The 25,137-nt window shown below is 44.4% G+C and overlaps 1 protein-coding gene across 2 annotated transcripts; it reads right to left on the bottom strand.

The window, feature by feature from the left end:
- Positions 1 to 240: 240 nt before the first annotated feature.
- Positions 241 to 23,399, bottom strand: snx2 (sorting nexin 2). 2 transcript variants are annotated; one of them, XR_013935486.1, is made up of 16 exons: positions 23,079 to 23,315; positions 16,349 to 16,448; positions 15,978 to 16,138; positions 15,522 to 15,588; positions 14,565 to 14,608; positions 14,065 to 14,206; positions 13,911 to 13,989; positions 12,431 to 12,506; positions 10,318 to 10,431; positions 9,662 to 9,755; positions 9,243 to 9,448; positions 8,967 to 9,110; positions 5,185 to 5,265; positions 4,994 to 5,065; positions 2,494 to 2,969; positions 241 to 1,927 (listed from the first exon to the last, which is right to left on the bottom strand). XR_013935486.1 is itself a non-coding variant. In XM_080467994.1 (15 exons), exons 1-15 carry the CDS (start codon positions 23,175 to 23,177, stop codon positions 2,919 to 2,921), a joined length of 1,530 nt encoding a protein of 509 aa, XP_080324120.1. In that variant the 5' UTR covers positions 23,178 to 23,399; the 3' UTR covers positions 241 to 2,918. The 2 variants fall into 2 exon arrangements, 1 of the variants encoding a protein (XP_080324120.1); XM_080467994.1 differs by having other exon boundaries at positions 241 to 2,969; positions 23,079 to 23,399.
- Positions 23,400 to 25,137: the final 1,738 nt, after the last annotated feature.

The following is a 25,137-nucleotide window of genomic DNA, read 5'->3' as shown; positions in this document are numbered from 1 at the left end:
ACTGTCCTGAAGAAGAAATGTACATTTTATTGTGTAATTAAGTGTTTAAATCTAGATAAGATTTGTTTGAATCGGCTGCAGCAACCCCAGAGAAGTGTGAATACTTCACAAAAAATTTGTAAATAAGTAAATGAAATCCATTCAAGGACTGTTTGTTTTTTTAAACCTATGTTAATAAATGTGAAAGTTTTGTTCAGTTTCCCTATAAACTGTTAGAAGAGAAAAGAAGTGACCGGCGTTCAGTGTGGATGACATACATTCCTTTACTGTAATTAAAGTGGTCAAACATCTGCAGGAATCACATCCAAACCAAACAACTTCTTTAAAATAAAAAAAATCTCAGAAAGCATTTAAAAAAACAACAAAAAAAATCAATCAATATTCAAAGTTCTCAATTATTAAACATCCTCCAATGACAACAGAACAACAAGGTGATTGCAGACGTGTGCTGATTCATGGAAATAACGAGTTGAAACAGAAAGACTTCCAGTTTTCATTCCAGCTTCGATCAAACAAGAGATTAAAAAAACAAAACATCACATTTACGAGTTGTGGAATAAACCTGAAAGAAATATGCATGAAATAAAGAATAAGTCAGAAACACATTCTGGATTTGTGTCTTTGTTGGTCACAGTGTGGGGCGGAGTCTGGATGCTTGGCCCCGCCCCCTTCCTGTCACCTGTCACCCTCACACTTCCTCCTGCACCCTGCGGTGGGACCAGACGATGGGAAACCAAGCGGTTGTGTTCTGCTCTACCAAAAGCTAAAATGGGACAATTAAGATATTTCTGCCTCACTTTCACGTTCATTCATCCCTCCATCACCCTGGAGAGTCTCAGTGCAGCCGACCCAGCCAACAGTGGAGCCATGTTCCACCTGCACAGGTCAGCAGTCCAACACAGACAAAAGTCAGGATTAACCTCAAACCTGTTTTTGGACTTGAACCAGAGGTTTCTCACTGAGGTGAGAGTGATAACCACTACACCACCATGTGACAGTTAGGCTCCAAACATGCAAACTGATAACAACGCCTCCCGAAAGGAAAACAACCCAGAAACCATGAAACGGATCCTGAACAACTTCTAACGCAAGCTTTCATGAATATTTGCAGAGTTGTGATTACTTCTTTCTTGTTGTTGTTGCCTTCACTCTCGATCATACAGCAACTGTTATTTTGAAAGGTGTAAGAGGAAGTGTGGGGAGCAATCAGCCAACAGGAAATACAACACATATAAAAGATGACTGGTCAGTCCTTCATCAGCGACTAGATCCCCGCTCACCTTCAGTAAACCACAGAACCATCAACCAGCCTGCTGCCTTCCCCATCAAAGCATCGTGGCTACAGAGCTAATGCTAACTCAAGTACAAAGAAATGATGCACGTTTCAAAAGTTTGGTTTCTGATCTCTGCAAACAGCAACGTGATGCTTTAGATTCATCAGTCCGGTGGAACGGCCCCAATGAGGCGGACATTTACTGCATCGCCATCAAAGCAGGTTTCATACGGAGAATCCAAGGTGGGATTCATGAGCATTAGCATTCAGTCTGCTCAGTCGCAAAGTTAGCATGAAACCTAAAACCACGATATCCACATTAATGAGAAACACAGCAGGGGGAAGCAAACCTGGAATCTGTTTGAATCATTTGAATTGATGGACAAAAGCTGCAATATTTCCCTCCAGGAGTCACACAGAGTGCAAACAAAGCAGGATGGAGCGCAGTGTCTTTTTTCACATTGCTGGTTTGGAACAAATAAAAAAAACATTTCACCATCAGGAAAGTAGACGTTTTGGACGACAGCTCCGTTTGGCCTCATGGGACGGATATGAGCAGCCGGAGAGCTCGGTGTCTGCAGCCACGAGGGAAACAGCAGGGGGACGCAGGAGATTTAGCATTTCTATGTTTCAGGAAAATCAGTGTGAAGGACGCTCATCAGCCGTGAAGCTCAAACAATATCAAACATCAGCAGATTTAAAATGACTCTTTTTTTAATGGATCACCAAAGTGGAAGCATTCAGTTAAATGTGAGAAACTGCCCTCGACTATAAGGGTCCAGTGCACAACATGTGTGTAATACCACTTTTGTGCATTAGGCGGCAGTAGTGAGTCACAGTGCGATCTTCTGTCAACTTTTAGTAGTAGGTTAGTTGTTCCTCAGTGGTGAACATATTGTAGGAAATAGGGCTGTAAATGTACCACAATGTTATAATTCCCAATATACACGACGAAGACGACTCAACTGAGATACTTTTTGTTTACAAATAATTTTTCACATAATTTCACCAGTGAACCTGGTGACGCCAGGACAAAACTCAAGGTTATCGCATATTTAACTAAAGCCGTGCAGCGCATGTGTGGCTATAGTTAACTTAAAACTCTCCCTTCAAGATCAATCTGATCGTACTATCACAACTCCTCATGAGCAATAGTCCGTCAGCGATTTCTTTGTATATTTCTGGGTTTCGTGTTCACGGTCCTGATGAGCGTCCCGGACGTGGTCGTCGTTTTGTCTTTGTTCTCAGACTGCAGTCACCTGCTTCCCTCGTGTCCACCGACGGGATAAACAAAGAAAAACTGACTCCGTCGCCGGAGCCGTGACTCGTGCTGCGTTCACCGTCAGATTTATGAGCTATCAGCCAGAAAAGCGGAGCACTGCAGGCTTCGGAGAAAGACGATAGAAAAATCCTCACAGGAAGTCAGAAGCGTGTTGATCTGGACTTAATGGGACTTCCGGAGCTGGTTTACACAGAAAGCATGAACTCTGAAGAAATGAGGAGCGCTTTGTTGATTTCTGCTGCGATTCACTTCATCACTTCTCTTCTTCAGTCTGGAGGGGTGAGGCGGCGAGGGACTGGTGCATTGTGGGTAGTGTAGTTTGACCGGAGCTGGTCGGGACTGTCTGTCGTGGGCAAGAGGACTCTATGAGATGGCCTTGGCCTCGGGTAAGAAGGCCTCCCAGTACTTGATCAGCTGCAGGAGAAGAAAAGACAGAAAATCACCTGAAAATGTGTTTCAAAATAAAAATTCTATGTTTAAAGTTTAATTTAAAAGAGTCAAACTCATTTCAATTCAGAATCATTTGATTTGAACGGTAAACAGTAAGATGACAGAATGACTTCCTCCAAATTTCAAAGCACTTTTACTTAGAAAACCAACAATTCTACAACAGCAAGCAGAGGAGACGGTTTAACTGCAGAACCAGACTCAGAGGAGACTTTCTGCAGAACCAGACTCAGAGGAGACTTTCTGCAGAACCAGACTCAGGGGCCGTCCACACCAGGAAACCGGTTCACCTAAACGAGCTGTTTTTGGCCTATCATCCACATGAGGCATGTTTTAGGAACTGGAGTAACGCCATCCGCGGTTTAAACTGAAGTGCCTGTTTACATTGCGTATTACGGTAAAGCAGTCAGAAGCCGAAGGGAGCTTCATGGTGCGTTCAAGTACACCCCAGTTGCAAGCATAAATCACAAAAACAATACTGTACAGGAGTATTGTAACATAAATTCATAAAAAATCTAATTGTTTTCAGCTAACGTCACTACATTCTTGGTCTACAGGCCCCCAGGTACCTGTGGGTCAATTTTCAACTACAATCACTGTCGCATTTTGTCGAATGTGGAGTGTAACATGTCTGTAGAATAAGAATGTGGTGCAGTTTGCTGAAAACAATTAGATTTTCCATGAATTTATGGATGTATAGTAACGTATATTGGGTGTGAATTCATTGTGTGATTGTGAGAAAAAGCTACAGTAATTCTAGTTGAAAATTGGCACAGAGCTACCTGTGAGTCTACAATAAGAATGTGGTAGAGTTAGCTGAAAACAATTTGATTTCTGATGAATTTTTGTTACAATACACCTGTACAGTTCTGCTGTTGTGATTTATGCTTGCAACTGGGGTGTACTTGAACGCACCATGAAGCTTCCGTCGGCTTCTGACAGCTTTACCGTAATACGCAACGTAAACAGGCATTCTAGTGGATGGCGTTACTGCGGTTTTTAGGTGCCCGAAGACGGGTTTTTTTGAACACGGGTCCAGAGTGGGTAAATTCTAAAACCCCGGCTCGTACGGTCCAACCACCCGGGGTGTGGACGGCAAAGTCGGCAAAGACGATCATCCGTGGAAAAAAGGTGACGTAATCGCCCCCCTCCTCCCCCCACCGCGGTCCACAACGTCCCCTAATAACCACAACAATCAGGGACTAGAAGCTCCAGTTGAGCTGCAGAAGCAAGAAGCAGGCGGAGCGGGGCCATAGACCTATAAAACTAGAATTATATATAGTGGTTTAAGTGTTTAATGCAGGAGTCTACTTCTAAATTTCTATGTGGTCTGTCTTCACCTGCGTTTTTGTTGTTTGGTGAGTCACAGCGCCCCTAAAGGCCTGGCATGTGTACTACATGCCCTGAAGCCTCGTATTGAGCCGTGTTCATAGTGAGGTGTGGACTAGAGTTTTTGGGAGAAGGCCAGAGAGGAAAAAGATTGTTTTTTCGTCGTGTGGATGTACCCTCAGAGGAGGAGTCTTTCTACAGAACCAGACTCTGAGGAGGAGACTTTCTGCAGAACCAGACTCCAGACAACGGCCTGGCTCAGGGCTCAGACCTCTACATCAACACTCAGCTCCTGGGATGGCTCCTAAAGCCTGGAGAAAGCTATTTCTTTGGGAAAGTTCTTGTGACGGTTCTTGGTTCTTGGGTAAAGTTCATGTGGTTGAAATGCAGCTACAGATGAGCATTACAGACAATGATAGAGGACTGACATATGGAGGATTGGATTAAATAACAAAAAACCTGGGAAATGGGCAGGAAATTTTCTGAAGACATTCAAACATCCATCTTGCAGTCACCTCAATGACTAAAGGAATCTTCTCATTGTAAGAAGAAATTTAAAGTTAAAATGTGCCGTAAGATAAATTATTCAAAGTATGAAGCCAATCCGTGACATTAGAGAGAAACGGTTCACAGCAGAGTTGATATTCAGAAAAACTGTTGACCTGCTGTTGTGTCTGAACCAGGGACTCCAGGTATTTGATGATGATGGTTTTAAAGTCCTTCACTCGCTCTTTCTGTGGAAATAAAACACAACAACACACATTTTCATTATATTGACTGATATGATTCACCCTCTCACTTCATCCCTTCATTCAGCCACCAATTCATTCTTCCATCCATCCATCCATCTCACCTCAAACCTGCTGACTTCTTTCCGGATGGTTTTGGAGATCTGCTCGAAGTCTCGCTCGCCCTGCTGGACTTTACCCTCCAGCTGAAAGACAAACAGGAGCAGAACATTTACCCCACATTGTTTGGAGATGCTTAGTGAATCCGATCGGAACTGCAAACAGTCCTGTTTTAGACGAAGAACTAAATATTAGACCATATAACATAGAAGCTGTTGGAAATACAACGCTGAAGGAAACCACACTGATCCCACTGTGTTTTCGATTAAAATCATCACAAATGACAGATTATCTGACACAAGCACTTTAACTGCCCCCAGGGACTCAGTGGGATTAGGCGTCATTTCTCTGAACCCGCCACACTCTGAAAAACACTCAAAGTTACGGTTTATTACCTTTATGTGACGGTGTGATTATTTCACATTTCATGGCTTATTTTATTAATTCGCACGTTTAGCAAATAACATTTTGCTATTTCACAAAAAAGATGTTCGACGTTTTGATGTTTAGAGCTTTTAGTTCACCAGATATGATGCTCAAATATTTTATGCGACTGAATCCAATTCCAGAATGAGTTTAGGAATGATGTGATTGCAGGTTGAATGTAAAGGATTCAGTGTGGCTCAAGTTGAAAATACAAAATGAACCCAAATGGAGGAAGGCGTGTGGCTTTCAGTAGTTTTGTTCCAAAATGAAGAGAATCTGACGCGACTCTGCAGAACTTTCAGCCAGAAAAACAAAACAAAAAAATGCAGGTTTTTAACTCAGAGAGGAAAAATAAAGAGGCAATAATGAAGGTGAAAAGCAAGCAAGCAGACAGACAGACAGACAGACAGACAGACAGACAGACAGACAGACAGACAGACAGACAGACAGACAGACAGACAGACAGACAGACAGACAGACAGACAGACGGGGCAGGTCCTACCTCCTCAATCTCCTGGTTGAAGGAAAGCATGGCAGGGGAAATGCAACACAATTTCAGAGGCTGGAGGAAATGCTCAGAGCTTCCAAAATAATAGAGGAAGATCCAACATGAGAGCAACGAAACCACTGAGGGGAAAGAAAAAAGCCTCTCTGCAAACCTGGCAACCCGTCTGTGTGTGTGTGTGTGTGTGTGTGTGTGTGTGTGTGTGTGTGTGTGTGTGTGTGTGTGTGTGTGTGTGTGTGTGTGTGTGTGTGTGTGTGTGTGTGTGTGTGTGTGTGTGTGTGTGTGTGTGTGTGTGTGTGTGTGTGTGTGATCTTCATTTAAAGGTTTAAACATGTTTTGTGGCTGCACATGAATTTTATTTACCTTCAGTCATAAAGCTTGCAGCTCCACAGTGGCCAGATTTAGATTAATGTTTATGTTTACAGCCTAACAACCTCAGCATATCAGTGTTACATGAATTGATTCATTGATTTATCTAATAGAAACTACCAACTGGGCATCACATGTCAATCACTGTCGCCATGGCAACAGAGTGACAGTTCTCTTTTATTGGAGTTCACGATTGTTGATTTAATTTGATCCTGAGAATTTCTTGTGCATAAATATATATATTTTTGATGTTTGTATCAAAATCTTCATTTGTTTTTAGACGAAGCTTCTGTTTGTGGCTTGTTAGCAGGAAAAGTATTTCTCTTCAAACACGAGAGAAACACGCAGATCGCGCACACACAGGATCAGATGAAATATCTGAGCTCACGTTTCTCCTCGGCGTGATGTGGAGAAAACAACCTGTTTCCTGTTTTCCAGCTCCGTGAAGTCAAAGTGCTCGTTGGCCCGTGCAGGAAGCTCCGGGTGTGTGTTTTCTGTTGTCTCACGGTGAACCCTCGCCGCCTGACAGGCGGGAAAACTCTCGTCGGGTCCGAATAAATGTGGGTTGTAACTCTACTGCGATCTGTCCTGGTCTGCAGCTTCTGACAGCCTCTCCCCCCAAAAACTCCCCCGTCCTCCTCCCCAAAACCCCGCGGCTGACAGCTGCTCGCCTCTAATGCCCCGACCCCCGACCACGCTGCCTTGACAGCTGCTCGCCTCTAATGCCCCGACCCCCGACCACGCTGCCTTCGCCTGTGTGTGTGTGTGTGTGTGTGTGTGTGTATCCTGACAGAGGCAGGATGAATTTGTGTGGTGACAGCTTCAACAGGCTCTCTAATAAAGTACTTTTCTCTCTCCTGCTCGTGTTTGTCTGCTGAGGCTGTGTGAAGTCTGAAGAGGGAAAAACTTTTCACATGACTGAACTGTGAAGGTGTGTGTGTGTGTGTGTGTGTGTGTGTGTGTGTGTGTGTGTGTGTGTGTGTGTGTGTGTGTGTGTGTGTGTGTGTGTGTGTGTGTGTGTGTGGTGGGAGGATTTCTCAGCCACACCGTTTCATTTAACATTCCAGTGTTGGTGGATGTTTAATGAACTTCACTGTTTCATCACTCCACAAATCTCCTCACATCATTAATTCACTCATTGGGAATCGAACCTGCAACCCTCAGTGTGAGAGAGGATTCGCTCTACCAGCGGAGCCATTATCAATGGGATCCTGTGTGAGGGTGATGGTGCGCTCACTCCCTGCTTTTATTACACACAAACACTTTATCATGCAACAATTCTAATTCCACGAGTCAATTTTGCACTTTAAATATTGTTTTTTATTTTTTTTCTGTGGTTTTAGTTTGAGCCGAGCTGGTGCAGCTAAATTTCATTGTGTTTGTTTTGTTTTAATGAGAATAAAGTCACCTAAATAACTGCTCTGTCTCTCTCCTTCACTCTTGTTCAGGCCCGTTTACGCGACTCTGAATACTGTAAAGGAGCCCTCAGAGGACCGGTATTTAGTCTTTATTCTTCTTGTTGCTCATTTTACCGTAGTTCTGTTCTTGTGGTTTCCACGTGGTTTCAGTGAGATGTGTTCTACTTATTTACTCATTTAAGTTTTTGTTTTAAATTCAACTCGTTGGTCTTTTATATTGTGCTCATCTGATTGGCTGTATGTCGATATGTTCGGGGGAGTGCCGTGTTTATTTAGGGACTTGAACCTCTGATTGTACCAGAGTGCCTTTTTGCCGAGATGTTCAGTGTTCTGTTTTATTTTGGTGTTTTTTCTTTTTGTTGTTTTTGTTTTTTCTCCTGTGAAACGGAAAGTGGAGATTGTGAACCTTGATCATAAAGACTTGTTGAAAAAGAAAAGAAAAGTCAACTACACTTAAAAAAAAACATCCACTGAATGAGCTTTTTGCTTCATCCTGTCCCTTCTCAGAACGTGGATTAGAAAAACTAGTAAATAACTTTTAAAGCAAACCAAATCATCCATCATGTCTTTGGTGAGTGGGACTCGTGCTGCAGGACTCCTCTGATTGGTGGAATAAGTTGCCATGCAGAGAGTACATACAGCCTGGAGAGTTCAGTCTGTTTTCAGTATGTTGACATCATGAAAACAAGAAATGTGACATGTTGCAGCAGTAAAAGGCTGAAACCACAGCATGTACACAGTCAGTGACACGTTACACCAACCCGTCACACTGACACCCCCCCACTACAGTCGGATAAACCAGCTGATGATTGTTTAAAAAGTCCAACTTTAAAGTGTATTTTCAAACTTTTTCTTGCGGATTTCTTAACTTTATGAAAAGTGAATGTCGCGTCCAGACAGAGGCCAGGCCGAGGTTGAACCTTCACATTTCATTCCACTGGGGGTGAATCAGGCCTAATGGCCTTAAAGGAGTACTCGTCTCAGTACCCTGTAGGATACCAGGTACTCGTAGCCCTAAACTGAAGTTATTCTTTGTGTTTCCACTCGCCGAGCAGCTGAAGTCATTCACCTCTTTGATCTCGTCTTTGGCCTGCTGCAGCTTGTCCGGCTTGTTGGTGAACTGCAGTTTGGCTTCGGCCTCCCGTTTCTTCTGCAGCAGCATCTGACTGTCCTGCCACTTCTGCCACGTCTTCATCCGATGGTCAAATACACCCTGAACACACACACACACACACACACACACACACACACACACACACACACACACACACACACACACGCGCTCTAATGTGTGGCTCTTCTGAATGAACCAAGATTGAAAAGGCGTGGCGCCCGCTGTCGGCACCTTGACGGCGGTGAGCAGGCGAACGTAGTCTCCCAGGAGCTCGGCGAAGAGGTAGAAGTCTGCGTTGGCCTGGTCCTGGTGCAGCTGGTCGATCTTCTCCTCCACCTCAGCCAGCTGGGAGAGAGCTCGAGACAGAGCCGTGTGGTCCTCGCTGTTCCCCAACATGGCCGCCGACTTGGCAAACTGAGCCGTGTTGACCGAGAGCTCTGAGAGGAGAGAGGAGTTTGTGAAAACACACATCAAGGACCAGCTATAGGAGGAGCTTTTTAGACATTTCACTCTTGGGTTCTACACCATGTAACAACCAATACTGTAATCATTTTCACCATTTTACATGTCCAGTCCATATCTCTGCAGTCACACAGGTTTCGATTCAACATCCTGGATCATAATGATGAGAGAGAATAAAGTGAGCGAACCTTTCCTGTGGCAGACCAGAGACTCTACGCTGGCATGAAGCTTCCTCAGCTGGACGTCCAGATTCTCAAAGTGCTGCTGTTTCTCCTCAAACCACTGCGCACGCACACACACACACACACACACACACACACACACACACACACACACACACACACACACACACACACACACACACACACACACACACACACACACACACACACACACACACACACACACACACACACACACACACACACACACACACACACACAAAATTACTTCATCTGTCTGGTCTTATTCACAGAGAAGTCACTCATCCTGGTTTTAACATTATTTTCACGTGTTTCTGAATTCGTCACTTTACCCTGACGTGAATCTTTAACTTGTAAATAGTGATTCATGCTGAGTAGCTGTGATCTTCATCGCCACTAGGGGGCAGCATACAGTAAAATGATCAAATTAATGGATTTCACCTTCATTTGTTCACAACTGTTGGTTTGGATTTTTGATACCATCCTCATCCTGTCTTTCTTGTTTCTCATTAACTTCCTCTTTGTTTCTCTCGCTTCTTCATTCTTTCATAACCGTGCTTCATTCTTCTTCGTTTCTATCTTCCTATCTTTGTCTCGCCTCCCTGTCTTCAGTTCTTCGAGACTCTTCCTCCTCCACTCACGGCGTCAGACTCGTTCATCTTGATGGTCATCTTGTTGACGGCGTCGGCCGCCTTGTTGACCATCCGGAGGAGTCCGGCGCTGCTCAGGGCCTGAGTGCTGACGGCCCGCGGCAACTGCACAAGTAAAGAACCGGAAAACCATCAGAACTATGCAAACCTCGTAATGCCACAGTGAAAACACACACGCAGAAAAACAGACTCCAGAAGTCTGATCTGACTGTATGAGGTTACATTGGTGCCCATGTGCACGTAGAGATTTCAAGAGAAAAGACATTCGGCCTGTGGGCCAAAACCCAGGAGCAGCTTCAAACCTGTAAGACACAAAACGTGAACTGATTCTTCTGATGGACACGTTTCAGGGGCATCAGTGGACTGAAACTTCCCGCCAAGAGACAATCACGGTGAAAACGAACCTGCGGAACTAAACCGACATACGAAGGTTTTAAGATCTGGAGAAACAAAATAAAGCTCAAAGGTTTTTGTTCCACTTTTAGATCAAATAAAAATCAATAATGACGTCTCGCTGTGTGGAGCTGCCAGAGATTTAGTTACAATGATGAATAAACAACCAGACATTGTCATCTGGTTTTTGAAGAACATTCCCCTGCAGTGAACAGAGTCTCTCTCTCTCTCTCTTATAAAAACGGCCTGCGAGCCCCAGCGTGGGAGTGAAAACACCCCGCCGTCCGTCTGGAAATAAGCTCATTTTTCTTCATTTTGGGAAAAGTTTACTTTCCTCCCCGGACGTGCGAGGTTTACCTGTGACACCACCCCCCTCCCCCTTTCCAATCTCATTTATTAAGAGTGGTAACAGGCAGGGGGACGCCCCGGGTCCCCGGGGCCCCTCATGGAGGTGCGACGGGGTAAATGAGCAGAGGCAGCCGGTGGTGGTGGTCTTGGTGGGGGGGGGGGGGGGGGGGGGGGGGATTTCAATTGCAGCTTCATTCAAACCTCTTCCCCCCCCCCCCCCCCCCCCCCCCCCCATCCTCGTCCTCCTGTTAGATTGACGAAGCCATTTGTTGTGTTTCAGTTGTCTGTGCAGCAGCACTTTGAAATGTTGCAGCAGATTTACTCAAAGTGGACAATCAGCCCCCCCACAGCCCGGGGCAGATCTCAGAGGTGTTAGTTTGACCTCACCCAGGATGGTTTCTCCACTTTGTCGAAAAAAACAAGCTGATTGGATTTTGTGCTATATTCTGCAGATTAATTCCAGATCTGAAAAACAGATTTCACTGATCCCCGTGGAGAGACCACAGCCCCCCCATCAGAGTCCTGCAGCGCTGCTCCCCAACACACAATCCCTAAAGAAACATGAGAGCCTGCAGGCTGGTTCAATGGCACCCCCTAGTGGCCAAACCGCACATTAAAAAAAGAACAACCAAAAGACCCTTCTGAAAGGTTCACATTTTTCAGAGCATAAGATTTACTGAACATGAACATAATGAACATATAAACATAAAGACCTAAATGATCTAAATGCCGTAAAAAAAAAATCAATCTTTGAATTGAAATTTTTGGATTATTGAATTCTTAATAGCATTTAGTCTTTTGTGAAATTTAAATCAACCTCTGAATCAAAAAAAATTATATTTTGAGTGTAATAAATTTAAAATGAAAAGATAAAAGAAAAACAAGTCTTCTTTGTAAATTTTAGTGTGAAAAGCCAGGCACAGGCCGGTTACTGGTCGTAGGTTTGACGCCACTGGACAGGCTGAGGCCAGCAGGTTAGCACATCGACGTCAGTGGAGCTTCACCATGATGTTTTATCATTTATTACAATTATTAAAGCCCATTAAGGAGGTAGGACACCTTTCACGCGAGTTCTTGGAGGCTTGGACATTATTGAAATAAAGAGTAAACTTAATCCAAAGATGATGACTTTTGAGTGAAATCTGCAGATTTAGGTCAGAAAGATTTTTAATATTTCGGTGAAATGTAATAGTTGATATCAGTGCATTAAAACACTCAGTGAAGCTGTGAGAGAACTCAACATTTCTCTGCTCGACTGAATCAAAGTGGATCATTTTAATGTTGTCACAACAAAAACTGCATTATTTCAGCAGCCACCGTGATCTGATGATGACAATAATAATAGTGAAATGTTACGTTTCACCTCTGAACTCTCCAGGAACTGCAGGACATCAGGATCCTTCAGCAGGATGGGATGTTTCACTGTTCGCATCAAATACCTGAAGAAAAGGACACACACACACACACAACAGGCTGAAACAGCTACTCTTTAACAAACGTTCCTCCGATCACAGATCACACTAAACTTCTTAAATAACAGGGAGTTGGTTCTTCTGGCTCATTTCACTAAACGAGTCGGTTCTTCTGGCTCAGTTCACTAAACGAGTCGGTTCTTCTGGCTCAGTTCACTAAACGAATCGGTTCTTCTGGCTCAGTTCACTAAACGAGTCGGTTCTTCTGGCTCAGTTCACTAAACGAGTCGGTTCTTCTGGATCAGTTCACACAAGCCTCGTTTCCAATGTGCCGCTACAGTACGGTTGGGTTTCGGTGTATTTCAACGGATAAAAGTTGTGGATGGTACCGAAAGTACCATACCTAGCCGTTACCATTTTTCGCCACCCTTCCCTTGGGGTTCGCAGCACTGCAGAACGGGTCCGATAAGGAGGAGCCAAACGCAGCCGTCTGCTGATTGGCCAGTGATTTACGTCAGTGTCGACAAGCCCGCAACTTCTAAATATCGCATCGGCCGTATGAATCCTCTGTTGTTTACATACTCTGCTGCGGCCACAACCTCCGCGTTGGTCCCGAGAGGGCCGAGACTGCTGTTGCATAACGACGTCACATACCTGCCTCATTCACAGACCTGCCTACCGTTTCAGCGTACTCTCTGTGGTGGGAGCACGCTACACAGTGAAACCTGGGTTAACAGAGTCAGGTCTTCTGGCTCAGTTCAATAAAAGGACGTGCTTCTTCATAAAAGTGACAAAGTGTGTTGTGATCATTTAAGGATGATTCAAAATGTGTTTGTTCTCTTAGAGACGATTTGTAATTTAAGGATGAAACATCACTCAGATCAGCTGATATGAACACGTGAGGTCTCGTGTAAACTCAGTCATATGAAGAAGAATGTGATTCAAAAGTTTGAAAAACTCCACGTGTGTGTGTGTGTGTGTGTGTGTGTGTGTGTGTGTGTGTGTGTGTGTGTGTGTGTGTGTGTGTGTGTGTGTGTGTGTGTGTGTGTGTGTGTGTGTGTGTGTCCATCAGTGTGGAATTCTGCAGTCCTGAGCTCCATCACCTGTCACTCGCTGACCTTCCTGTCAATCAAGCAGCCTGAGCAAAGGGCAGCCGAATGTCAGCCCCGCCCCCTTTTCCTCCTCTCAGTATTCTCAACACACACACACACACACACACACACACACACACACACACACACACACACACACACACACACACACACACACACACACACACACACACAGAGGACTGTAGTGATAATGATGTATCTAATATTTGTGGTTTAACCTTTGTAAACTTCTCACCAGGTTGATCTTTAACACAAACGCACACACAGCTTGGATTAGAAGTGTGTAGTGTGGAGAGTAATCAGAGTAGAAGACATGTACCTTTCAAGAGCCGACCTCCTCTTCTCCACAAACTCGTTGGACGACTGGTCCTCCTTCCCCACCTTCACCTTGGTCATCCCTGCGGAGGGGGAAGATGCTCATTACGGAGCTGCCGACACTAAACCCTGCTTTGTAAAGCAGAAGTTGTACTTACCCACAATGCTCTTCTCCGGTGCAGGAGGGACTATATATCCTATGTGCAGGTACTTGGAGGCCAGTTTACTGTGCAGACCCAGAAAATCGCTGAAACGTCGCTTTACTACAAACTCGCTATGCTTGAACAGGGACATGGAGGTCTGAGCGGAAAAAGAAAGACAGGAAACAGTTAAAGTTCTTCAAAAACTTTGATTAATAACTACAAACTACATGCAGGAGCTTTTAACAATTCACTAACAGTGTTAAAAAAAAAACTATGTTCAGAATGTGTAAAAAACAAATGTTGGATTGATAATTAAACGCCCGCTGCTTTCTAGTTTATATCTCTGCTGTGATGCTGACTGTAATATATTTCTTGAGAACAATATGTGTTTTTTAACTTAAACATCATCTTTTGATGCGCTCTGCTCCAAGCGGAGTGAATTCAGCTGGAGAAGAAACAAATATTCAAAATAAACCAATTTACACACAAAACATCTGAGAGGCTTCGCTTCTCACCTTAGTGGTCACTTTATAGGCCATGTATGCATTCATACCATCACCTGGAACACACACACACACACACACACACACACACACACACACACACACACACACACACACACACACACACACACACACACACACACACACACACACACACACACACACACACACACACACAGAGGTGTGTTAACAGTGCAAACAGGATGAAGAGGTATCAGGCCAGTTCAACTGGTTTCTGGTTTTTATATTTATCTTTCAAGGTTCCTGTTTGTATTCATCTTTAGATTCCCAGATACAGGACATTACAGTCGAGCTCCTGTTGAGAAACGCTCCTGGTGGTGGAATAATTCTGGCCATGTTAAATGTAATAAAGCCTTTTAAAAAGGCCTGCAGTACTATTGTTACATTATTGGCTGCAGTTAATATATTTTCAAAGGATTTCTTTAATGTGCAGTAAATGCAAAAACCTATCAATTATTGGCAAAATGTTAACATAACTCCAATGATGTATTTAACTAAAACTTTAACTAAACTTGAAAATATTGCATTACTATTAGCTGCACATCTGCTCAATTCTTGCTTGTTTCTTTCAAACTGTCAGTTATGATCTGATAAAAGTTAAAGGTTTCTGATAAAAATGCTCATTTTGCAGGACTATTGATCAGAATGAGGAAAAACTTGATTGTAAAAGCTTTTTTTTACAAATATCTGCTGGGAATTTCAACTATAAGTTGTTAAATATGAAGGTGTTATATTCGGTTTTAAACAGCTTTAATATTGTTTTTAAAAAACTGAAAATACTGCCTAAGCTCCTAAGCTCCTAGGATCACGTCAGTGAAAACTCCTGTCCCACTACACAAGCGGTTATTCAAAGAACTCCATTAAAAATGACAGACTAGACTGACTGGCTGTGTTTAGATGAAGATGTTTGAACTTGGTGGTGGTTTTGTGCGTTGGGGGTGAACTCACCGACTTTCTCCGGGTCGGACACTGATATGTTGATGTCAAAAGAATCACCACCTTCCTCCTCTTCGATCTGAAGCACAAGCAAACATTCAGGAAGAGTTTCATCAACAGCAGCTAAAAGACACTGCCACATATTTCAGATTATCTTTCATGTATTGAAAAAATTACACTGATACCAGATTCCTCCTTCAACAGTTTGGAGTTCTGGACTGTGGAGTTCATCAGGGAACTCATCTGGGCCCCATTCTGCTTTCATTCTCAATGAAGTCCAGCTTCATTTTTTACCTCCGGTAGCTCTTCTACTAAAGCTTGATTTCAGTACCTCTGCTAGAGGCGAACTGGTTATTGATCAGGAAAATTTAACCTGAGCAGTTTAACATGGAGCTCATTAAACATCACGATGGAGATAAATGTGATAACCACGTGGTGGAGTGCGGCGGCGCCGGCAGTGTGACCCACCTCATCGAACGAGGAGTGTGTGAACATGTCGTCATGGGTGTGACCGAGGCGGGGCGTGATGATGGAGGTGGGAGGGGTGATGGGGGTGATGGCGGGCGAGGGGCCGTCCGACAGCAGCACTTCTCTCTCTGGACTGTCCAGGGACACCTCCTCTGTGGCCTCTACACACACACACACACACACACACACACACACACACACACACACACACACACACACACACACACACACACACACACACACACACACACACACACACACAAGCACACACACACACACAAGCACACACACACACAGACACGAGCAATTGTGAGAGATGTGTTTAAACAACTGAGCAGTCTTGGTGCGTGCGTGTGCGTGTGTGTGTCTACCTGCAAAGAGATCCTCGGGGTCATCGTCGAACAGTGAGTCTTGTTTGGGTCCGTTTGAGTTGGTGCTGATGTCTTCTGCAGGTAAACTGGCTGGTTGTGACTGTGTACACACACACACACACACACACACACACACGGTTAAGTGACATTGCAGATTGAATATTATTCCAACTAGCCTCCAGAGCCTCCAGCTACAGATTTTAAAATGTGATCGTAGTTGAAGATTGAGAATAAAGTCCTCAAAGGATCTTGACATACAATTATACATAAATCTGGTTTCTAGAAATTCTTTTTTTTTAGGCTAAGTTTAATTAATTAGTCTCCAGGAACATCACTTAGTTTAGATGTTTATTACAAAGAAGGTCTCTGTTCTGGTGTAATTACTGCACTAACTATGCTGGTTGAAGAAACGAGTATCCCAGTAAGACTTTATTATATCCTTCAATCAAAGCCAAAACATCTTGTTGTCTTGTATCAACACTCAAAACCCATCTCAAACTTTCAGGGCAGGATGAAATAAAGGAAGCAGAATGAGGCCACATGTGGACAGAAGCGGTGCAGACTTGACATATTTCCACAGAAGAGGTTAAAAAAAAGTGTGTGTCATCCATCCTTCCTGTCCGAGAGGAAACAGCCTTCGAGCCGGGGCCGGGGGCCTGGGCCGGGGGCCGGGGGCCAGGGGCCGGGGGCCGGGGGCCGGGGGCCGGGGGCCGGGGGCCGGGGCCGATGCCGATGCCGGGGCCGGGGGCCGGGGGCCGGGGGCCGGGGGCCGGGGCCGGGGGCCGGGGCCGGGGGCCGGGGGCCGGGGGCCGGGGCCGGGGGCCGGGGCCGATGCCGGGGCCGGGGCCGGGGGCCGGGGCCGGGGGCCGGGGCCGGGGGCCGGGGCCGATGCCCACGTCACAACATTAACACAACTTCATTACGTCACATTTCCAGCCGACATGGTGCAGTGTCATGCGTTGGCAGATCAGAGCTTGAAAAGTGGATCCAAACCTTTTCTTCTGTTTTCTTTAAATTAAACAAACCTCGGGGAAAGTCTGCAGTTTCCTTTTGTTGTTTATCTTAACAAAGGCCTCCTGGCTGGTGTTCGCTGGCATCAGGAGGTGTGAGGGCTGGTCTGAACAACAATTTCTGTGCTCCAGATATTCGGCCGCAATTAATGACAAATATCTGAAAAAAAATCTTGTTTTTCGCGTTTCTGTAATGAAAACACAAGAACCGTTGTGTAACTGGGTGTAAAAGGCCGAATCAGCCAGTGTGGTGTTCTCCTGCACCATCAGAGGGAAACACTCGATTTATGATCCACTTTACAAGCTGTGCTTACTAGAAGACACTTTAAGACGTTTTATTGGAAATTCTCTGGCTTGTTTTCTGAAGTGGAGTCACTGATTTGTCTTGTTTTCTCGATGAAGCGGTCCTGATTCCCCGCAGACAGTTTGTGCTTTTAGAGGCATCGCTGGCTCGAGCCACATACGTGTACGCCTGACACGACTCCAACACGCTGCAGCCAGTTTACAAGTTCGTACTTTCTGAATGTGCAGATTTAATACAGCAATAAAAACTCTTCACTCCTTTGAAACAAAAGGAAAGATGGAGGCTTTGACGTCTTCTTACGAGGATCATTTCACTGAATCAATCAAAGTTAATCAAAGTTTAAAAGAGACTAAAGTTATTCAATGTTTGAAAAGACAAGGCGGCCTACTTCACTGTCAGTTTCCTGTTGCTTTTACATGATTTCAGTTTCAAACAGATTCAAAGTTTTCTAAAGTTTCAAAAGATACGTTGACGGCATTTTTACACAAATGTCACTTTTTGGATGACTTTCCTGCATTGAACATAAAAAATAACTCTTCCAAAAAAATCCTAAAAACATTTCAAGCTATTCCCATAACGCATCATATGAGCTGGAAACATTCATTATTCATAGCCCTGCTTCCATCCCTCTCTCCCTGTAAAAACTAAAAAAAGAAAAAGCTTTGAGTCGTCATGAATTTTCAAAGAAAATTTGCCAGAAATTGATTTCCCCCCCGAAACCAGTGTCTGGAACAGCGTTGCAACTTTGGAGAAGTGATTCACCGATACTACTTTTTTTTTAAAGACAGGGACAAATATGAGTACGAACCTTTAGCTCCTAAACCTTTAGTGCCGGTATGAGTACTTATTGAATACCATTAAGCCTAATTTATACTGAGTATGCAAACAATACGCAGAGTGTTACTGCAAACTACCTCGTCACGTAATACTCTCCGGGTTGTATCCGGGCTCTTTCGGGAGTATGGGTACTCCGTGCAGGCTCAGATACGATACTTGATACTGGTATCAGTATCGATCAATCCCTACTCTGCAGTGTAGAGAAAGGCTTTTACTTTGAAAAAGAAACATAAGACCCAACACTTGGCTGAATCCAGCAGTGAATTTCCTTCCAGCTCGTCCTGCGGACAGTGAAGCCAACCTGTAGACACTAACTGAACTTCCAGAGGAGAGAACGATGGAGGGATTTTAGCTGAGAGCACGAAAAACAGCAGAGGAGGAAGTGAGCGATGATAACAAGAGCTTCCTCCATCCTTACTCAGCAAACACTGTTGTGTCACACACACACACACACACACACACACACACACACACACACACACACACACACACACACACACACACACACACACACACACACACACACACACACACACACACACACACACACACACACACACACACACACACACACACACACACACACACACACACACACACACAATTAGCCTTTCCTTTAAACTTTAATGAGAAGCTGTCACACTGAGGTCAAATGTGAAAACCTCACTGAGGGTCCCGACCTGATCAGATCCGAAGGCCTGACCACTGTGATGCCTGATCCAGAGGAGAAATGTGGCTGAACATCAAGAAACTACTGATCTGTTTGTTAAAGACAATCACTCTGCAGCCACAATCAGAACAGAGGAACGTACAGCTTCGCTCTAACCAACAGCAGGTGCACAATGTACAACCACAACACCATAAACAACCACCCAAATACAGTAAAACAACACAAAAAGCCATGAAATTACTGCAAAAATACTGTAAACAACAACAAAGAAACTGTAAATAATTATAAAGAGACAGTAAACAACTGCAAATAGCATGTAAACAACCATGAATAAACTGTGAACAACCACAGATAGACTCGAGACAACCGCAAACAGACAGTAAACAATCATAGACTATGAACAACCCAAAAAGACAGTAAACAACAACTAAGACACAAACAACTACAAAGAAACTGTAAACAACCACAGAGAGTAAATAACTATATAAAGGATTTAAACAACCCCAAAGAGACAGTAAACTACCATAAAAAGACTATAAACTACCACCGACCGACAGTAAACAACCATATAAAGACTATAAACTACCACCGACCGACAGTAAACAGCCATATAAAGACTATAAACTACCACCGACAGACAGTAAACAACTATATAAAGACTATAAACTACCACCGACCGACAGTAAACAACCATATAAAAGACTATAAACTACCACCGACCGACAGTAAACAGCCATATAAAGACTATAAACTACCACCGACCGACAGTAAACAACCATATAGAGACTATAAACTACCACCGACCGACAGTAAACAGCCATATAGAGACTATAAACTACCACCGACAGACAGTAAACAGCCATATAAAGACTATAAACTACCACCGACCGACAGTAAACAGCCATATAAAGACTATAAACTACCACCGACAGACAGTAAACAACTATATAAAGACTATAAACTACCACCGACCGACAGTAAACAACCATATAAAAGACTATAAACTACCACCGACCGACAGTAAACAGCCATATAAAGACTATAAACTACCACCGACCAACAGTAAACAACCATATAAAAAACTATAAACTACCACCGACCAACAGTAAACAACCATATAAAAGACTATAAACTACCACGGACAGACAGTAAACAGCCATATAAAGACTATAAACTACCATAGACAGACAGTAAATAACCATATAAATGATTATAAACTACCACCGACCGACAGTAAACAGCCATATAAAGACTATAAACTACCACGGACAGACGGTGAAGGAGTTTAAAGGCCACGGGAGGACATGCAGGAGTTTGTTGTCGGAGCTGAACGACGTGGACTGTGGAGGACAAACACAATGTGTCCAGTCAGCTGTGAGGTTTAAGGGGGATTCTCCATTCATAGAAGCTACAGTGGACACCAAACTAGTCTTCAGCCAGATCAAGATCCTGAAATATGAAGATCCAGTTGAATCAAAACTCAGTCAAACACCAAAGTGAGTGCCGTGGAGGACTGACGGTGGACGGTGGGATTACACGGCATTAGTTTGAGCTGGGTGGGTCAAACAACTGACAACTGAGTGTGGATTAGTGTGTGGATGCAACGGGCAGGAGCGCGTTCAGGAGGCTCCACCTTAAAGTCCTTAAACGGGGTTACATCAGTGGCTCCCGGCGGCGTCCCAAGACTATCTGTGAAAACACGTTTCTGTCCCAGAGTTTCTTGTGGTCTCGATCTCTTCTGTCACACTTTAAAGTGAAAGATGTGACAACAAAATAGAATAATGCTTCAGAATGGGGTCTCACCGATACCACTTTTTTAAAGAACGATCAATACTAAGGACCCGCCGATACAGAGTACAGAGTACTTATTACATACCATTGAGCCTGTTTCTTTCATCAAACGCAAACAATAAGTGAAGGACGTGCGTTGCCACGGATCACCTCTGCAAAGCAGAACATAATTTGCAGTCCGTCTTACTTTTGTCATTCTCATTAATATAACACACCGCTGACGTCACTCGTGCTCTCTTGTTGGCCCGTGGCCAATGTTGATAACACATGAGTTCACGTAGTACGAGTAAGAGTACTCTGTGCAGTATTGGACCTGATACTGGTATTGGTGCATCCAAGTTCAGTCGCTTGTCAACTAAAATATGCATCATAAGCTCACATGTCAATAAACAACAAAAAGGTTAGAATGAAAGAACTAAAATGGCAAAATCTGCTAAAGTGGCTAAAACAGAAGTAAAGTGGATTAGGAAGCTAAAACCAGCAAAAACAAGAAAAACTCTTCAAAGGCAACATGTACTACAGTTTTCATACGACAAGTTTATAAGCTGAGTTGTGTTTTGCAGCTCTGTGCAAAAGATAATCTGCAGAATTCTGAAAAATGTGAAGACACACACACACACACACACACACACACACACACACACACACACACACACTGGAGGAAGAGGATCATCACCAGTAATGAAATCCAAAGTGCTGACATGACAAAACATTACAACAGGCCTCTGTGTGTGTGTGTGTGTGTGTGTGTGTGTGTGTGTGTATGTGTGTGTGTGTGTGTGTGTGTGTGTGTGTGTGTGTGTGTGTGTGTGTGTGTGTGTGTGTGTGTGTGTGTGTGTGTGTGTGTGTGTGTTGCCCTTCAGCAGGTTTGATCAGATTAGAACAAACTCCTGGGAAAAAACTTGGATGATGAAAAACACTAAGTTACTATGACATGAGAAAATGAAAAACCAAAGAAACAAACCATGGAAAACACACAAAAAGATGATAAACCATCGGAGAGTGTTTCCAAAAAGTTCCTTGTTGGGAGCTGTTTCAAAAAGTTGTGCTTTCAGAGCATCGTTGTCGTTTCACTCCTTCAGCTACTTCACCTTCTTCAGCTGTCTAAGTTCAGCTGCTTACCAACCTTAAATCTAGTCTCTAGTCAATAACCTTCTCACTATCTCAGACTCACTGGTTTGTGCAGGTGACCGTGAGACATCAGACTTTTTTATTGACAATTCTTTCATTTCAAAATCACAGGGGAGACTGTAGTTTGCAGACACCAGACATGACAGGTCTAGCAGGACATCTCCGTGAGTCTGGTTCTGCAGGAAGTCTCCTGCACCGAGTCTGGTTCTGCAGGTTTCTTTCTGTTATAAGAGATGTTCCCTTCAATCGTCCCTAATTCTGCTCGTGTGTGTTCCTGTGGGAGTTTTATGTTTCTCTGTCAAACATTTACACATGTTGCATGCAAACTGAAAAGATATTTACATGGCAACATTTGCAGTTGCACATTGTGTAAACACCGTTTCCCTGTATAATTGTGGTTGTCTTATTATCTATGTTTACTATAACTTGTGTTTGATTTTACTGTATTACCTTGCTTTCAGTTTCCCAGACTGGGATTAGTACAGAAAACCTGAGATGTTGTGTTGTAATCGGCGGTGTATAAATGAGACGTTTTCCTCCAGGTATCTAAGCGCGGTCACACCTGTCACACAGTGTGTTCTGAGGTTCCTTGAACGCACCACTCCCACCTGCGTGACAGTCACCTGATGGAGGCGTTTGTTCCGAGGTTCACTGAACGAACCGCCCTCACCTGCGTGACAGTCACCTGATGATGGCGTTTGTTCCGAGGTTCACTGAACGCACCGCCCTCACCTGCGTGACACCTGACGGGACCGTTTGTTCTCCGAGTAACTGAAGCTGAAGAGGCCATCTCTCCGTGTGTGTATGTGTGTGTAGCCGTGTTGGTACACACACACACACACACACACACACACACACACACACACACACACACACACATTAAAACCCGGCGGAAGCCGCTGCGGGTGGATGTCCTGTCAGCATCACGCCCTGAACGCCTCCCTGCTGCTCTCGGCCTCTCCTCCTCCTCCTCCTCCTCCTCCTTACCTCCTGTGTGCTGGACGGTTCCGGGAACAGGTCCTCCCCGTCCTCCAGCTCCTGGAAGTCGGTGGTCTCTGGTGGAGGGTCCCTGGCTGTGTCCGCCATGTTCGCCTGGTTTGTTTTCCTGTGTGCGATGGAGGCTAGCCGCTAGCTAACGGGGACACACACATAGACACACACTCATGCAAACACACGCCCAGACACACACACCGACAGACCATGAGCCAACAGCCGACTGACGGTGAGTGTGACCGTGGAGGAGGAGGAGTGAGTGGTCAGGAGGTTTTTCCAGCTCCGTCATGTGACTCACTGAGGCCTGGTGGGAGCAGAGAGGAGCGGGAAGATAGGAACTCTCACTCCGCAGCGCTTTCCAGGAACCCTTCACAAACACAAACTATAAATGACCACAACAAGACTGTAAACAACTACAACACGAAACTACACAACCGCAACGAGACTGTAAATGTCAACATAGATGCTGTAAACAACCACAACAAAACTGTAAATAACCACAAAGAGACTAAACAACTACAAAAGCCCTATGAACAATCGCAAAGAGACAAACTACCACAAAGATACAGAAACAACCACTAAAGCCTCGTTTCACTGCACAGAATGTGCCGTCACGGTCCGGTCTAGTCCGGTTTGGGTTTTCATGCTTCCCCACAGACAAAAGTTGTAATGGCACTGAAAGAACCGTACCAAAGGGTTACAGTTTTTCATCACCCTTCCGTTGGGGTACCTAGCACTATGGACCGGGTCCGATAAGGAGGAGCTACAGCGCAGCCGTCTGCTGATTGGAAGTGACCATCGTCACTCTGGACAAGCAGCAATATTTAAATAGCTCATCGGCGTATAAACCCTCCATTGTTGTTCATATACTCCGCCTTGTGCTCTCTGGTTGTCCACTGGGTTTATTGAAATGTCGGCACTCCACTGCCCCCTGGTGTTCTGACGAGGTGCAGACGCTTCTCTCCGCTACAGGAATGGAGGAGATTCAGTGGAGCTGGACGCTGTTGTTCACAATGAGAAAGTTTTTCAAGCTGTGTCACAGAGAGCGGATGCTCACGGCTTTCCCTGGATGCCTGAGCCCCACACAATGAATGTCTTCCGTGCTGGAGAAGAAAAAAAAGAAAAGAAAAATGGTCCAGGCTGGTCCCGCAATGTTTACTGTCACAACCCCACCTACATTTTAAACGCAGTCTCTGTGGTGGGACTGCGCAGCAGAGTTGGGTCTGGGTATGCATTGCCATACCGTACCGTACCGTACCATACCGTGCTGTCCCATACTAGCACATACTGCACAGTGGAAACGAGGCTAAAGGAGAGGGACCTGGCTGCAGACAATATGGCCGACAAGGGCGCCACCATACCTCATTTTTTTAACTGTAGTCGAATGTGACTTTGACTATGATGAAGTTGGTCTTCTTTGTGTGTTTATTCACAACTGAAGGGAAATCACTTGAAGTACTGATAGCCGCTCCCTATATATCGTTTCTGCAATAAACAGAAGAAACTGAGTTACAGATGAGGAGTCTGCTGAATGTAAGAATATGCTTATCTACTAACTTTAGCCATCTAAAAGTCGGTTTTATGCCTTTTTATTTTTGCTCCAACTGCAATTTTGTTGTGCGTATGGAAGCATCTGGATAATGACAACTAGAATGATCCACATTTGTCACCATGGAAACCAATGGATTACAAGGTTATTTGATCCACCACACCTTCCATCATTTGAATTGCTTCATGTTGTTGGAATGTTAAGATTAAATGATGTTCTGTTGGGTCCCATTCTTTTGTGATCCTGGCTGCGCCGTCAGAGTGAGTTGGCATGTGATTGGCTGAAAGTTGAGAAGAGGCGGAGTTAGCAGTGTCCTGGCACTCAGATAACGGCAGCGTCAGCCCTGACTGATGGCTCACGGTGGAGCTCCAGCGTGTCGGCAACAGAGTAAATATCTGACCTCTACAGGAGCTGTCGGGTCCCAGAATCTAATGGATTGAAGATTGATGATGACAAACCATCCCTGAACCGTTCATGCAATTTGGGTTAATAGTTTTTGCGAAG

Source organism: Lipophrys pholis (genome assembly GCF_963383615.2).
Source record: "Lipophrys pholis genome assembly, chromosome: 7".
In the NCBI taxonomy this organism is placed as follows: Eukaryota; Metazoa; Chordata; class Actinopteri; order Blenniiformes; family Blenniidae; genus Lipophrys; species Lipophrys pholis.
Note: the sequence above shows the minus strand (reverse complement) of the source record. Positions and strands in the feature narration are given on the sequence as shown.

Coding starts and splice junctions, on each gene's coding strand:
- snx2 (XM_080467994.1), bottom strand. CDS start 23,177: ATGGCGGACACAGCCAGGGACCCTCCACCAGAGACCACCGACTTCCAG. Junction 14,207..14,564: donor CCTATAAAGTGACCACTAAG/GTGAGAAGCGAA, acceptor TTTTCCGCTCAG/ACCTCCATGTCCCTGTTCAA. Junction 13,990..14,064: donor ACCGGAGAAGAGCATTGTGG/GTAAGTACAACT, acceptor CCCCCTCCGCAG/GGATGACCAAGGTGAAGGTG.